At 42.2% G+C, this 15,864-nt stretch overlaps 1 protein-coding gene across 3 annotated transcripts in view; it reads left to right on the top strand.

Annotated features, from left to right (window-relative positions):
* CDK18 (cyclin dependent kinase 18) overlaps positions 1-15,864 on the top strand; it is a 100,731-nt gene that overhangs the window by 60,011 nt on the left and 24,856 nt on the right. For 2 of the 3 annotated variants that reach the window (XM_081009090.1, XM_081009089.1), the window contains exon 3: positions 6,812-6,966. In XM_081009090.1, coding sequence (XP_080865216.1) covers positions 6,843-6,966 — 124 coding nt within the window. In that variant the 5' untranslated portion in view covers positions 6,812-6,842. Of the gene's footprint in view, positions 1-6,811; positions 6,967-13,158; positions 13,467-15,864 lie in introns of those variants that run through there. The other variant, XM_081009092.1, reaches the window with a different exon arrangement.

The raw sequence follows: 15,864 nt of genomic DNA, 5'->3' as shown, positions 1-15,864 counted from the left end.
GAAACCCTCTGGCTTCTTCTCTTTCCTTTATTATTCATTTTCTTTACAACAATTTACCGTATTTTTCGCTCCATAAGACACACTTTTTCCACTTAAAATCTAAGGGGAAATGTCTGTGTGTCTTATGGAGCGAATGTGTGGTCCCTGGGGATGGGGGGGGACTCGGGCTTCCCCTGCCAGCCCCGACCTGCTCTTTGGGGCTGGGGCAAACCCGGGCTTCCCCCGCCAGCCCCGACAAGCTCCTGAGCAGCTCTGGGGTAGCCCGTGAAGCCTTCGCAGGGCAGCGGGGAGCCTTCATCCCGCTGCCCTGGGGAGGCTTCGTGCGGCTATCCCTAGCTTTTGCAGGAGGTGGGGGAAGGGACAGGGCGAGGCTCTCTCACTTCCCCCACCTCCCACAAAAGCCCCCAAGAGCTGCATATTTTTTTCCTTGAATTCCCCCCCCCCCAAAAAAAAGTAGGTGCACCTTATGGTCAGGTGCGCCTTATGGAGCGAAAAATACGGTATATACCATGTAACACAATGGTCTCGGTGCACTATAAAGTAAGGTTTAAAAGATGCAATGAAGATAGACTTTATTGGTTTCAGCTGTGGAGGGAGTTTGACAGAACTGGGCCCACAGTACTGAGCACATGGCTGCTGGAAGATACGAACCCTATGTCCAAGCCATTGAGGACCACGAACAGTGGTTCCCCAACAAACCTCAGGGATCAGGCAGGGATGTAAGGAATCTGATAGTCCCTTAGGTGTCCTAGACCCAAGTTGTTATGGACCTTGCATGACAATACAAAGTTAATACAAAAACCTTGAACTTGGCCTTGCAGCGTATGAGCATCCATTGCTCACACACTTTCAAGCTCACCTCCCCAGCCTAAAGGACTCGAGTCATGTTTCTTCCTCCACCCCCAAACCTCCCCTCAAGCATGTAAGCAGCACTGGTCCTGGGTCCTGGATTATGTATATTCTCAACTTTTATGTTTTAGTCTAGGTGTAGTTCTTTATTCTAGTATTATTGTTATTATTTATTTTTTTAACAAATGTTGTTTTCACATGCTGCAAGGGCTATGACAGAACCATTTCCATCACAGGTTGCAAGAAGGGAGTATTAAAGAATAATTAAATTGGAAATGGCGGCAGTATAAGGATGAAACTGAAGCAAAGAGATCACCGCAGGAATAAAATTGGATCTAATTTATCCAGGAGACAGAGAAGGAAACAAGTGAAATGTACTCTTAAGAAAAAGCCAAATGAAGTGAATCTTCATACAGTTCTGTCAACAGCTCCCTAAGGGTAGGTTCTGTCTAGCTGCATCTACACTGCTGAGCAGCTGCAAGAACCAGCAAAGTGAGGGAAGGTAATCACATTGGAAATAAACAGTGTTGCATGCATACCACAGGTGTGTGTGTTTTAGCAGCTGGATTGATAGGGCTAGCCCTTGGGGCTAAAATGGTTTTAGCATTAATACTGTCTTGGAAACAAGCAGGAACTGTTAACGAACCACATGCTCCAAATCTGTGTGCAGGCACTTTGAAATTTAAAATCTAACAATGCAGTATGAAGCAAAAGTACAAGGAGCCTCTAATAAATGCTAAAGAAGGAAAGAAGATCAGTTATTGCTTCATCCAAGGGGGCTGAGCCTTAGCACACCACAGTGTTCTATTCCTTTATTTTGCTTGGAAAGTCTATCAGAGTAATCTTATGCAAGTTTCACACATTATGCCCAAAGTCCAGGATTCCGTTTCCCAAAGTGGCTAGAAAGCCTTTAAGTAGGGTGGGGAGACAATAGCTCTCTTGAACCATAGCGTTTATAATTGTATACACTGTTTTCCTGGGACATTGCAGCGAAAAGCTGGTAAGAAATATGGTAAATAAATTCCCCCTTCAGCAACTGACATTTAACTGTAGCCTGTTGCTGCGAAACCTTAGTATCTAGTATATGCGAATAGACATTCTCCCTGAATTTGTTTGAATTCTTTCCAAAGCTAGCTAAGCTAGTGCCTTTGCCACATTTCACAGCAGCGAATTCCATAAATCTGTTATGATCTGTGTGAAGAAGTGCTTCCTTTTGCATGTCCTGAATGTACTGCCAACCGGCTTCATTGGGTAAATCCATGGCTGGCTTCCTGCTTTGGATGTATTTATAGAAATGTTTGCTGTTTTGCCCCTGTATTCTTAACGATGGGTTCCTCACATATTGTTCTTCTTGTTATTTTCTTGCTCTATTGTTAAATTGCATTTGTTTTGCCAGGATTTGTTCTTATTTGAGTGACACTTCCACATCTTTAAGGAAGCCTTCTTGCTTTTTATAGCTTCCTTGGTTCTGCTCTTGCTGGCAAGCTGCTCAGCTATCTTTTCTAAAGTATGGTGTGCTCAGCTTCTATTGCACCAGCTTTAAATAACCTCCAAATACCCTGAAGACATTTAGAGTCATAGAATCGTGGAGTTGGAAGGGATTTCGAGGGTCATCTAGTCCAACACCCTGTAACTGAGGATTCCCAACTAAAGTATCTATGACACATGGCCATCCAACCTCTGCTTAAAAACCTCCAAGGAAGGAGAGTCATCCACCTTCCAAGGGAGTCCGTTCCACTGTCAGTAAACTCTTACTGGCAGAAAGTTCTTCCCCATGTTATCGTAATCTCCTTTCTTTTAACTTGAATCCATTGGTATGGGTCCTATGCTCCAGAGCAGGAGAAAACAAGCTTGCTCCATCTTCCATGTGACAGCACTTGAGATATTTGAAGATGGCTATCATATCTCCTCTCAGTCTCCTCATTTACAGGCTAAGCACACCCAGATTCTTCAACCGTTCCTCATAAGGCTTGGTTTCCAGACCCATCATCTTGGTTTGCCCTATTCTGTACATGTTCCAGCTTGTCAATATCCATCTTAGATTGTAGTTCCCAGAACTGGACACAGTATTCCAGGTGTAGTCTGAAAGCAGAATAGAGTGGGACTATTACTTCCCTTGATCTGGACTTCTGTTGATACAGCCTAGACTAGCATTAGCATTTTATTTTTTTTATTTTTTTTATTTTTTTTGCTTCTGCAGCACACTGTTGATTCATGTGAAGCTTGTGGTCTACTAAGATCCCAAGGTCCTTTTCATATGTACTACTGGCAAGCCCAATATCCCCCATCTTATCCATCTTTGACCTACTTGGCTTTCCCTTTAACTCATTTGTATATTTTATTTTGTAGAAGTTTCATCATTTGAAATTGAATGCATCTGGAAATTGGAAATTTTCCTTTTACATATACTGTATACCTAATTTGATAGCCCTGTATTCACAAAGCCCTTGCTTTGCCAACACTTATTTCTTGCCCTGGGCACTGCTCAGCATTAAGTCCAGGGTCACTTTCTCTCACACACACTTATTTATGTATGTATGTATTTATTTAAATACTTACAAGCCACACTTTAATAGAAAATAAACTACATCTCCCATCAGCCAGATTGGCTGGGCCTGATGGGAGCTGTAGTCCAAAGCATTTGGAGGGCACCAGGTTGGCAAAGCAAGAACATGTCTAGAAGAGCAGCACTGCTTGGGATGCTAGAAACTGCAGCCAGACTGGCCTTCGTGCCCTGGGTGCATATGTGCTAATTAACAATTGAAATGTCCCTGTGGAAGCAAAGTTAATTAATGGGAGCACAAGATGTACAGTTTTAGTTGCTGTGTTTTGACAACCTCTCTCCTCTGAGAGGCTGCAAATTCCTAACTGTATGTGAGCTGAAATAAAGGAGACCTGAGTCTGCCCCAGCTAAGGCTCTGTTATTCCCTGGGCCCCAGATGTACAGCCCAACCAATGACACATATTTTACATTGAAATCTAAGTCTTAAACTGAGATGATTCTCTGAGAAGAATCCTAGTCTTGCCATCTAGCTGCTCCAAACAGCTGATAATCTATCGTGCTTATTAGTTTTGTTGTGGGGTGGGGGTGGGGAACCCCAAGGGGAAAGCAAAGCTGGTTTGAGGCAGCTGCAGGCAGCAACCATCTGCTAATGTTTTTAGAATGAATCATTTCTCAGGTAAAGGCCAAGGAAAGGTGGCCTGACTAGAATGCAGGCAGCCTGAGAGGAAGCTGAGTGATGAGCTCATTGTTGCTTTTAATAGATTGTGTTTATAATTTGAAGATAATGTCTCTCTAGCTTTCAAGGATGCTTTCACAAAACCACAAAATTGGCCCCAAGTGATCTTGAATCTGAGGCTTCTAGAAGCAGTCATAAACTAGAGACAAAGTGACAACTGAGTTTCATTATGGGTGGTCAACTTCAGTGTGCTTGAAGTGTTTATCTGGAGGCTGATGTTGGGGACATAGATGTATCCAAATTGCATTTGCAATTGCTTCTTTCAGATTAGGAAGCAGCCACTTACTGTGGTGGCATTTTGTGCGATTCTAAATCATTATGTAGCAGTTGTTTTCATGGCATTTGTATGCTGCCCATCTGGGCAGCTACCAATAAACAATACTTATTTTCATTTAAATGCAAAATAAGGCGTAAAACCAAAGCCTTGCATTAATAAAACAAAAACAAAAGTTTCCACAACCCAAAAAGTTAAAACACAGATTTAACAAACTGAGAGGCCCAGACTGCAAGTTGTTTGAGTGAATAGAAAGGTCTTTACCTAGTGCTGAGAAGACCACACAGATGGTCTCAAGTAAGCCTCCCTGGAGAGGGTGTACCACTACCAAGGTGCCACAACCAAAAAGGTCCTCCTCCTGCCCTGGTCTCATTCAGTGGGACCACCTGGAGCAAGGCCTCTTAAGGTTCAGTTGGGTACATGTAGGACACATTAGTTTTTAAATAACCTGATCCCAAGCCGTTTAAAGAATTTGAGAATTTACCCTCTAGCCCTGGGATGGGGAAACTGCAATTCTTTACAACTGCAATTTCCCCTGGCTCACACTGATGGGGTAATTAGAAGGAGGGAGAGAACTAAACAGTCTTGCAATGCTGCAAACCCCACCCACTTTTGACTGTGGCTCCACCCACCATCTGTGCTGACTCTGCCCACCATTGGCTGTGGCCCAGATTGACTTGTCCTATGGGTCGATGGCCCATCATAGGAAAAAGATGGGAATATTGTTCTGAACTTTGGGGATGAGTAACCTATGATTTTTCTGTTTTTGTTTTGCCATATGGGTATTTAGGTAAACTTGGGCAAAATGTCTGAATGTAGCTCCTCTCTCCAGATACTTTTCTTCTAGTCAGCAGTAATAATAAAATAATGTTATAATAATTTATTATTTATATCCCACCCAACTTGCTGGGTTTCCCCAGCCACTCTGGGCAGCTCCCAACAGAATATTAAAAACAATGAAACATCAAACATTCAAAACTTCCCTAAACAGGGCTGCCTTCAGATGTCTTCTAAAAGTCAGATAGTTGTTTATTTCCTTGACATCTGATGGGAGGGCGTTCCACAGGGCGGGTGCCACTACCGAGAAGGCCGTCTGCCTGGTTCACTGTAGCTTCAATTGTTGCAGTGTGGGAACCACCAGAAGGCCCTCGGTGCTGGATCTCAGTGTCGGGGCTGAACAATTGGGGTGGAGATGCTCCTTCAGATATACAGGGCCAAAACTGTTTAGGACTTTGAATGTCAGCACCAGTACTTTGAACTGTGCTCAGAAACGTACTGGGAGCCAATGTAGGTCTTTCAGGACTGGTGTTATATGGTCTCAGCTGCCACTCCCAGTCACCAGTCTAGCTGCCACATTCTGTATTAGTTGTAGTTTCCGGGTCACCTTCAAAGGTAGCCCCACATAGAGCACATTGCAGTACAGTTGTATCTTGGAGGTCAAACGGAATCCATTCCAAAAGTACATTTGACTTCCAAAATGTTCAAAAACCAAAACACGGCTTCTGGTTGGCTGCAGGAAGCTGCTGCAGCCAAGCAGAAGCCCCGTCGGACGTTTGGGTTCCAAAAGAACGTTCGCAAACCGGAGCAATCACTTCTGGGTTTGTGGCATTCGGGAGCCAAAACGTCCGAGTTCCAGGGCATTCGGGATCCAAGGTACGACTGTAGTCCAATCGGGAGATAACCAGAGCATGCACCATTCTGGTGAGACAGTCTGCAGGCAGGTAGGGTCTTAGCCGGCTTATCAGATGGAGCTGGTAGACAGATGCCCTGGACACAGAATTGACCTCTGCAGGGTCAGTATTGGGCTATAATTACCAGGCACCTGCCAAGGCCCAAACCTTACTTATCATGGGTTCTATTGCTAACCCACTCTGGCCATGCTCCTCATCCTCCTTATTGCTGTTGCTCCCTGTTTACCTGTCATCTACCAGCCTGCAAGCCTTAGGAAGAACCAGAAGAAGGTGCAACAGTTTATCCTTGCTCTGTCCTCTCCTTTTGAGCAGACATAAATCAAAGTCAATGAGCAGTGGTGTGGAGGTGGGTGCTCTGAGAGCATATTTCCCAAGCCCCACCCCTGCACACCTAAATCTGGAGCTGGCACTACCAGCCAGGGTCCAAAACCAGAAGTTGAAAGCACATACACTTTTCTGTATAATCAAAACTCTGCATGTAAGCACATGGAACTGCTGCTGTTGTGTTACATTGGACCCTAAAAGTCCGTTCCAGGCCTGCTAAATATAGATCCATCTCATCAGATGACAAATAAGCTCTAACCCAAAGTTGGATGAACTGCTCCTGAATGGAACACTGGATTTTTTTGGGGAAATATCTGTCATTGCAATGGGGTTTGGATTTCCTCCTCTGGGTTTGGATTGCAGTGCCCAGGTACACTGCGCTGTAATCTGGCTGAGTTCCTCAATGGACTGTTTTTCCTTCCTTCCCAATCCAGATCCTGTTGTCACCTTGCTACAGAAGGTACAATGAACAAGATGAAAACTTTCAAGCGGCGTTTTTCCCTTTCGGTTCCCCGGACAGAAACGATTGAGGAGTCACTGGCAGAGTTCACCGAGCAGTTTAACCAGCTCAACAACAGAAAGAATGAAGGTAAAAAAATAACAGGGGTCAGCAGCACTGAATGGGAGGTGATGGGGAGCAGGTGCCAAAGCCCATCTCAGGCAGCTGAAGTTCCCAGAGACAATAGGTGTCCATACAATTGGGAGTAGTGCATGCTTTGTGGTGATTATGGTTCCATTTCATTTAGTTTACATGAATAAATAAATAAATAAATCTCTCTGTTTCTGAGGTACAGAGGTGGGTGTGGATCCTTATATAGGCAAAATGGCACTGTCCACACAAAAATAATATTGGCATTAATTCACTATACAGGTAGCAGAGCCTAGGGCTTGCCGATCAGAAGGTCAGCGGTTTGAATCCCCGTGACGCAGTGAGCTCCGGTTGCTCGGTCCCTGCTCCTGCCACCCTAGCAGTTCAAAAGCATGTCAAAGTGCAAGTAGATAAATAGGTACCACACCAGTGGGAAGATAAACGGCCTTTCCATGCGCTGCTCTGGTTCACCAGAAGTGGCTTAGTCATGGTGGCCACATGACCCAGAAAAACTATCTGCAGACAAACGCTGGCTCCCTCGGCCAGTAAAGTGAGATGAGCGCCACAACCCCAGAGTCATCTGTGACTGGACTTAACGGTCAGGGGTCCCTTTATCTTTACATCTTCTAGAAACATAAGTCGTACAAAATAGAATGTTGAGAGGCAAAATAATTTAGAATCATCATGCAGAGGAAGTGAGTTTTCTGTTCCATTGCTTTGCATGAGTTTATTCAGATTTTTGCAACTGGAAGGAAAGCCACTGCCAGAGTAAAAAAAATTACTCTACCTTCTTGCAGGTAAATTATAGAGATTTTACTGTCATTTACTAAGAGAGGAAGCATGGGTTTTCTAACTTCCTCATAAGGCAATTAGTAATGAGGAAGATCCTCTGTCTCACCATAGCATTAACAGGGACCCAGACTTTTCCCTCTGTATGCAAATGGGTTTTCAAAATGACAGTACAATAAAACAACAATTTATAGGCCCTCTTATTTGTCTTGTGCCTGGAACCATTAGCAGTAAGAGAGCTCCGGATGATTCAGGGTATAAAAGTGAAAAACAATGAATACAAACTAAGTCTATACATAGATGGCATTGTGGTGACCTTAACTGATGCGGTCTGTGAAATTAACGGAGCTAGAGGTAGCTGAAAATGGAAAAATAGCTAGTTAAAAATAAAGACAGTGAAACGCAAACAATTGGAATTAATCTGCAGAAGAGACATCTGGTGTCCTCCAGATCACTTGGACTACAACTCCCATGCTGCCTGCAGCTGATGAGACCCAACATTGCCCGGTTGGAGCTGATGGGAGTTGTAGTCTAAAACATCTGGAGGCCACCAGGCTGGTGAAAGCAGGGCTAGCCTATCATTTAAACAACAGGCAGAGTAAGGTACTTTGAGACAAACTTGAATGGTAGGAAAGAAGAACTATGTACAAATAGAAGGAATGTGTTTTGATGTAAAATCCCTAACAGGACAATAGCTACAGTTGCATCTGCCATTTTCAATATGGTTTTCTTCTGTAAATATGGTTTTATTATCTCAGATTAGCTTATTGTTTCAAGTGCTGCCCACACAGCTGGAAGATAACCACATAAAGAAATAGCAGGAGCTTTCTCTCCAATTTTTATAGGAAAGAATGAGAAACATAAACCAAAGGAAACAATAGCACAAGATGCGGAGAAAGGAAAAGGAATGGAAAACTTTGATCTTCAGTTGTGTTATCAGAGCAGTTGTTTACAGACAGTTATGGATTGGATCTTGATGTGTTTATTTATTAGACTGGGTTTTATTTGTTTATTTGTTTCCACATTAGTGCGTAAGGCACCCTACAAAGATAGAAAGATATACAAGACAAAATAATATGTATTTTTTTTAAAAAAAAAAGCAGATAAAATCATTCCAAGTACAATAAAAACAGAGTGGCAGATGGTTATGGCCAGTTAAAATCCCCATAAGGCTGAGTACTCATATCATAGGCCAAAAGCCTCCTCTTAAAAAAGGTCTTTGCCTGACATCAGAAGGTTAATCAATGAAGGGGCAAGACCAGCTTTCCTGGGAAGGGGATTCCGGGGGGGGGGGGTACTGAAAAGGACCTCTCTTAACCCTTCCAGATGGGCCTCAGATGGGCCCCAGAAGATCTTAAAGCCAGGGTGGACTTATGTGGAAAACAGTAGTTCTTCAGCTGCCCTTGTCTTAAGCTGTGTGTGTCCTTACAAGTCATAACCAGCACTTTGAATTGGGACCAGAAACTGACCAGCAGCCAAGAACATAAGAGCCTTCTGGATGAAGCCAGTGGCCCATTTCGTCCAGCATCCTGTTCTTCATGAGGTGGCCCAAGCCATTTTACTGCCTGAGGCAAAGGACAAGGTGGTGCATTCCCCATTCTGTGCCCAAAATCTCCCTAGACTGGTAACTGAATCTTACTTCAGCACTGGTCTCAACCCTTGAGGGACTCCACTTTCTATCTATCTCCATCAGAGAACTGTCCATTTATTCCTACTCTCTGCTTTCTGCTATTTCTCCAGTTCCTGATCCACGTCTGGATCTCTCCTCTTATTCCATGACTACCAAGCTTACTCAAGAGTCTTTGGTAAGGTGCCTAGTTGAAAGCTTTTTGAAAGTCCAAGTATGCTATGGCAACCAGACCACTTCTGTTTAACTCATACAGATACAAGAGACAGGACTTGCCCTTGCAGAAGTAATTGAGAGCCAGTGTGGTATAGTGGTTAAGAGCGGTGGACTCGTAATCTGGTGAACCGGGTTCGATTCCCTGCTCCTCCACATGCAGCTGCTGGGTGACCTTGGGCCAGTCACACTTCTCTGAAGTCTCTCAGCCTCACTCACCTCACAGAGTGTTTGTTGTGGGGGGTGGAAGGGAAAGAAGATTGTTAGCTGCTTAGGGTAGTGATAAAGCGGGATATCAAATCCAAACTCTTCATTCTGGCTCTGCTTCTTCTATATGCTTGGCTATTTGATCTTTAACAATACCACCCATTTAAGCAGAACAGACATTAAGCTAACCAGCCTGTAATTTCCAATTTAAAAATTGGTGTGTCATTAGCTACTTTTGACATTGTCAAAATTTATGAGCTATATTTGCATAATAGAGAGAAGACAAACTCTAGCTTTGTTCAGAACTGGTCAATTAAATACTATAAAACCAGTCACACTCCTCAGTGAATAGAATATATGCTTTTGAATTGTTCTTGTTTGATTATAGTGGAATCTAATTGTTGAGGGGCTAATCTTGCATCTTTTTCAGATTTCTTAAGCTGCATATCTATGCACAGTTACCTGAGAGTAAGTCCATTTAACTTAGTGGGGCTTACATTTGAGTAGATATGATTGCACTATTAATATATTGATTTTTAAATTATTATTTTTTTTAAACAATTTATTGGGTTTTACAATAGAAATAAACATAATAAACAATATAACATTTGTCTTAACATAGTTTCACATTTTCTTTGGACTTCCTCACATCTCCCGCTCCCACTTTCATCGTTATAACATTTTGTCAGCAATTTATCATCTTATTTAGATTCTTATATCCCTTCTATGTTTCATAATCTTATAGTTCTCGAAAGGAGTTAAATTTTCACAGTCTTACTTATTTTCTTAAAAACCTCTAAATTTAGTGGTGCTCAGTTATTTTGGTTTAGCATCTTATTTAGCATTCACTCAAATTACAATGTTTTTGTAAATAATTCTTAAATTTCTTCCAGTCCTCCTCAATCCTCTCTTCTCCCAGGTCACGAATTCTGCCGGTCATTTCAGCCAGTTCCATGTAGTCTATCAGTTGCATCTGCCATTCTTCCAGTGTGGGTAGATCTTGAGTTTTCCAGTGTTTTGCGAGAAGTATCCTTGCTGCTGTTGTTGCATACATAAAAAATGTCTGGTCCTTCTTTACCACCCCTTGGCCGACAATACCCAAAAGGAAAGCCTCTGGTTTCTTAGTGAAGGTATATTTAAATACCTTTTTCAATTCATTATAAATCATTTCCCAGAACGCCTTCACTTTAGGGCAAGTCCACCAGAGGTGGAAGAACGTTCCCTCACACTCTTTACATTTCCAACACTTATTATCAGACAGGTGGTAAATTTTTGCAAGTTTGACTGGGGTCATATACCATCTATAAATCATTTTCATTACATTTTCTTTCAAAGCGTTACATGCAGTAAATTTCAATCCATTACTCCACAACCTTTCCCAGTCCTCAAACATGATATTATACCCAATGTCCTGTGCCCACTTTATCATAGCCGATTTAACCGTTTCATCTTGTGTATTCCATTTTAACAGCAAGTTATACATCCTTGAAAGTACCTTAATCTTTGGTTCTAACAATTCTGTTTCTAGTTTCGATTTCTCCACCTGGAACCCTAGTTTCTTATCATTTTTAAAAACTTCTTTAATCTGAGCGTAATGTAACCAGTCTCGCACTTTGTCTTTCATTTTCTCCAAACTCTGCAATTTCCAATTATCTCCATCCTTTTCTAGTATTTCCCAATATTTTGGCCATTTAGCCTCCATATTGGGTCTTTTTCGGGCCTTAGCTTCCAGAGGTGAAAGCCACCTTGGTGTTTTATTTTCCAGCAAGTCTTTATATTTTGTCCAGACATTAAACAGTGATTTTCTGACAATATGGTTCTTAAAGGCCTTATTTGCTTTAACCTTGTCATACCATAAATATGCATGCCATCCAAAAGTATTGTTAAACCCTTCCAGATCTAACACATCAGTGTCTTCAAGAAGTAGCCAGTCTTTTAGCCAGCAGAACGCTGCGGCTTCATAATACAACTTTAGGTCTGGCAGGGCAAAGCCCCCTCTTTGTTTTGCGTCAGTTAGTATCTTAAACTTAATTCTGGGCTTTTTGCCCTGCCAGACAAACTTAGAAATATCTCTCTGCCACTTCTGAAAGCACTCCTTTTTGTCCAAAACCTGAAGTGTTTGAAATAAAAACAACATCCTTGGCAATACATTCATCTTGATAGCAGCAATTCGGCCTAACAAAGAAAGTTTCAATTTTGACCAACTATCTAAGTCTCTCTTAATTTCTGTCCAGCATTTTTCATAGTTGTCCTTAAATAGACTTAGATTTTTTGCTGTTATGTTTACCCCTAGGTATTTTACTTTCTTAACCACATTAAGTTCCGTCTCATTCTGAAACCGTTCTGACTCTGTATCAGTCAAATTTTTTCCCAAGACCTTAGTTTTCTGTTTATTTAATTTAAATCCAGCCACCCGACCAAAGTCATTAATCAGTTGTAATACTCTTTTCGTACTAGGCTCTGGCTTCTGATTTTTAAAATTTTGTATTAAAATGCAGTGCCCATTATTTAAGAACATGGATTGTCTCCTGTTTCCTGGCTAAAACATCCTGCTCAAGTTTATGGTTTAGTCTACAGTAAGCCTGTAATGTTGTGCTCTGGGCATCACACCTAAAGCCAAAATTGTATATAGTCAAAACCCATTGGGTTCAATGGCAAGTGGGATTGCCAACATCATTTCCCACAGAATCCTATCCCTTTTCATATATTTTTTGCCACACACGTAAAGCTGAATGTGTACAAGTTAAATGTGCTTAAGTTACGGGCTTATTGTATTTGCAAACAACAAGGGAAGAGTGGGGTTTGGCTAAACTTGGACTATATACAGCATTACAAGGTAGTAGCTTTGGACTCTGGAAGGAGCTTAGTACCAAATGATTTCACTTCCAGGTACCAGCACCATATTTCTGTTACTTTGATTTTTTTTTTAATAAAAAAAGCTTTTATTGTAATTTTGAGCCTTTGTCAGCTGTCTTGGAAACTTATTGAAGGGCAGCATATAAATCCATAAAACAACCTAATAATTTCAGTCACATGAGTTCACTGCTGTCAAGGACCAAGGACAATGGCCCTCGACTCCTCTCTCTCTCTCCCTCTCTCTCTCTCTCTCTCTCTCTCTCTCTCTCTCTCCCCCCTCCCCCGCCCCCTCTCTCTTTCACACACACACACACACACACCCCTCACCTGGGCAGAGGGAACAATAAATCTCGCACAGGAAAACCTAGGTCGACGATCAGAAAAGCAAACAATTACCTAACTGGGCACAAGGAGTTCCAGGCAGTGCCACCTTTGGGCTTGGCATAGTCTGATGGTACAAAGCTGTGGGTTGATATTTTTCAAAGTCCCCAGCAGCCCAAGAAGCACCTTATGCTCCTCCACCTATACTGACCTCCTGTTGTGCCAGTCCCATTTGGAAAAACTAGGGATGTCATTTCCCTACCTCTGATTTACAGCTATTGGAGACCTCTGAGGTCCTTCTAAGAACAACAGCAGAGTTGCAATTGGACTAGCATTGGATTACAGTTCATTCTATTCCTCTTCTCTACAAAATCTCAGAGCGAATGTGGAGCAAGTCAGGAAGATTCTCTAGGCTCTCTGCCTATACAATGGATACAGTAATTGTTTTCTCTTTCTCTTCCTCCCACTCCACAGAAGAGCTGTAAAGGTAAATGCAATAAATTTTGTGCATACAGACAGACTAGCAAATGCTACAGACAGAAACAGATTGAGGGGGATGTCTGGTTTTTCATTGATAGGCTGATTGGGGTGTAAGAAATAAAAGATTAGCGGAAAGAATAGGCCATATAAAACAGATTTTTGTGGAGATTGGCCCTTAGGACTGAGCAGAAATGTTAACGCTTAGCAAAGTAATTAAAAGTTTGCAATTCAAGTAGAGCAAAGAGAGATTCTGGCCTCTTTCCCCAGGAGATCAAAGCTTGTTTTTGGCAGAGGCAATGTTTAAATATATTTATAAAAGGATCGAGACTTGTCAAAGGCAGCGGCAGTGTCTGCAGTTTCTCTTTTAATTTGCTTTGATATTGTATGCACCCTCATTATGCTCTGACTGTCGAATCCTGCTGTAATCCTCATTAAAAAAAAAAAAGTGGAACAGAATCAAACAGGTCTCTGCAGTGTTCACCCAGAGTCTGCCTACATCTCTAGTAAATACCTTGGCCAAGGCAGTTACAGGGCTGCAGCCCAGTAGGATTCCTGCTACGCTTGGCACTGTCTTTAGCTTTCCTGCTGACTGAGTGGGATCACTAGCTTTTCTTCATAGGGAAAATACTCTAGCCCCTTCCTCTTTTTCACCTACTCCACGGGACAACCTGAATTCTGCACAGCATTCAAAACGTGGCTGCATGACAGCTTTTTTATTATTGTGGTGTTATTATACTTGCTGCTTCTTCTTTTCATCACATTTTCTCCTGCCAAATAATCATTTAAATTGGATTTGCCATTTTGATCGATAGCTGCCAGCGTACTAGCTAGAGAATCTTCCATGTGCGGGCCTGTTGGAAGCTCGGCAAAGCATGAGACTCTTAATCTCAGGGTTGTGGGTTCGAGCCCCATGTTGGGCAAAAGATTCCTGCATTGTAGGGGGTTGGACTAGATGACCCTTGTGGTCCCTTCCAACTCTACAGTTTGCAATAATAGAGTTGGAAGAGATGTTGAAGATCATGAAGTCCAACCCCCAGCTTGGTACAAGCTCTACTGTGCAATCTGGAGTCAGATCTTGTTCCATTGTGTACTGTAATGCACTCATTTGATGTTTGTTTTCAGGGCCACCTGAGCATCATATTTTTAGCAAAGTAGTTTTACAGGGTAGTCTTCTACAAAATATTGTGTGAGGTTGCCATGACACACACCTCATGTTTTGCAAGCCTTTACTCCTATTTGATGTGTTAATTCTGAGTTTATTTCTTTATTCATGTGAATGCCTGTATGTCATTAAACATCCCTACAATAGATTTGCACTAGGGCAGAAATGAAATGGCTCTCCCAAATTTTCTCCCCATTTGCAAATCTATAAGGTCCATATGGGAGACCATTTTGGGGAAGCAGCTTGGGCCACACTGAACCAGTATTTGGGAAAGGGTTCATTTATCAATGATGGTCAGGAAATATTGACGCTTTGAAGAAGTTCCATATGCAGTTTTTCATCCCTGCAATGAGTTGTTCAATACAGGCAGCTGTTTTGATCCATGCAGCGTGTACAAGTTCATTGGTTAGTGAGCAAATCGTACAACTGTCCAAGTAGACTGAAATGAACGCAGTGAAATCAATGTTTGCCATGTAGGGTAGTTCTCAGCTGGTGAGACTGTCAGCTGTAACCCAGCAGTAAGTGGGGAAGAGTGCGAGGGAACATGCCTTGGGCAGCTCAACATTGTATTTTAGTTTGCTTAGAAGTCCACCTGCTGATATTTGGCCTTTTCATGCTCATAGACTGCATTTCCTGTAATGAATAAAGCACACAGAGCAGATGCAGCTGGAAGGGGGTTTTGGTACATAAGAGATTTCCAGTTTGGACTAGTGATCAATTCTGCTTTTCTGTTCCTGGCAGTGATCCCATCCCTATCCATTTCATCTGTCCTTCTGATTATGTTATCATTGCAGGAATGGTGAGAAGTGTTCCCATTGCCCTACTCCCCACTGCTTTGTGGCAAAATGACCAGGGCAGCCTTTTGCAAGTGCACATCTTTCAGAGCAGTGAGCACATGGGAGGCCTACATTAATTTTCATGGTAACGTCATACTTTGAAATGGTAGTGAAACAGCAGTTAGTATTGACTGTAATGTTTCTCAAAGCAGCCTTGACATATGCCCCAGAAGCTAGCAAATTCACAGTCTACCCCTACCACCAAAGTATATGTCTGTTAAGTAACTTCATTATACAGTTTCCATCCTTTGCTGTAGACACACCGCTTTATCCTTGTCCTTTATGGTTAAGTCTTTTATGAAACCACCACAATTGCCTGATGTGCACTCCTGGGTTTGTTTTCAAGTGTTTCATTGGCTTTTAATATGGTATAATTATAATGGTTGTAACATGCCTCAGGACCTTGT

The sequence above is a fragment of the Podarcis pityusensis genome (genome assembly GCF_964106645.2).
Source record: "Podarcis pityusensis genome assembly, chromosome: 6".
Taxonomy (NCBI): domain Eukaryota; kingdom Metazoa; phylum Chordata; class Lepidosauria; order Squamata; family Lacertidae; genus Podarcis; species Podarcis pityusensis.
This window is presented reverse-complemented; position numbering and strand designations above follow the sequence as displayed.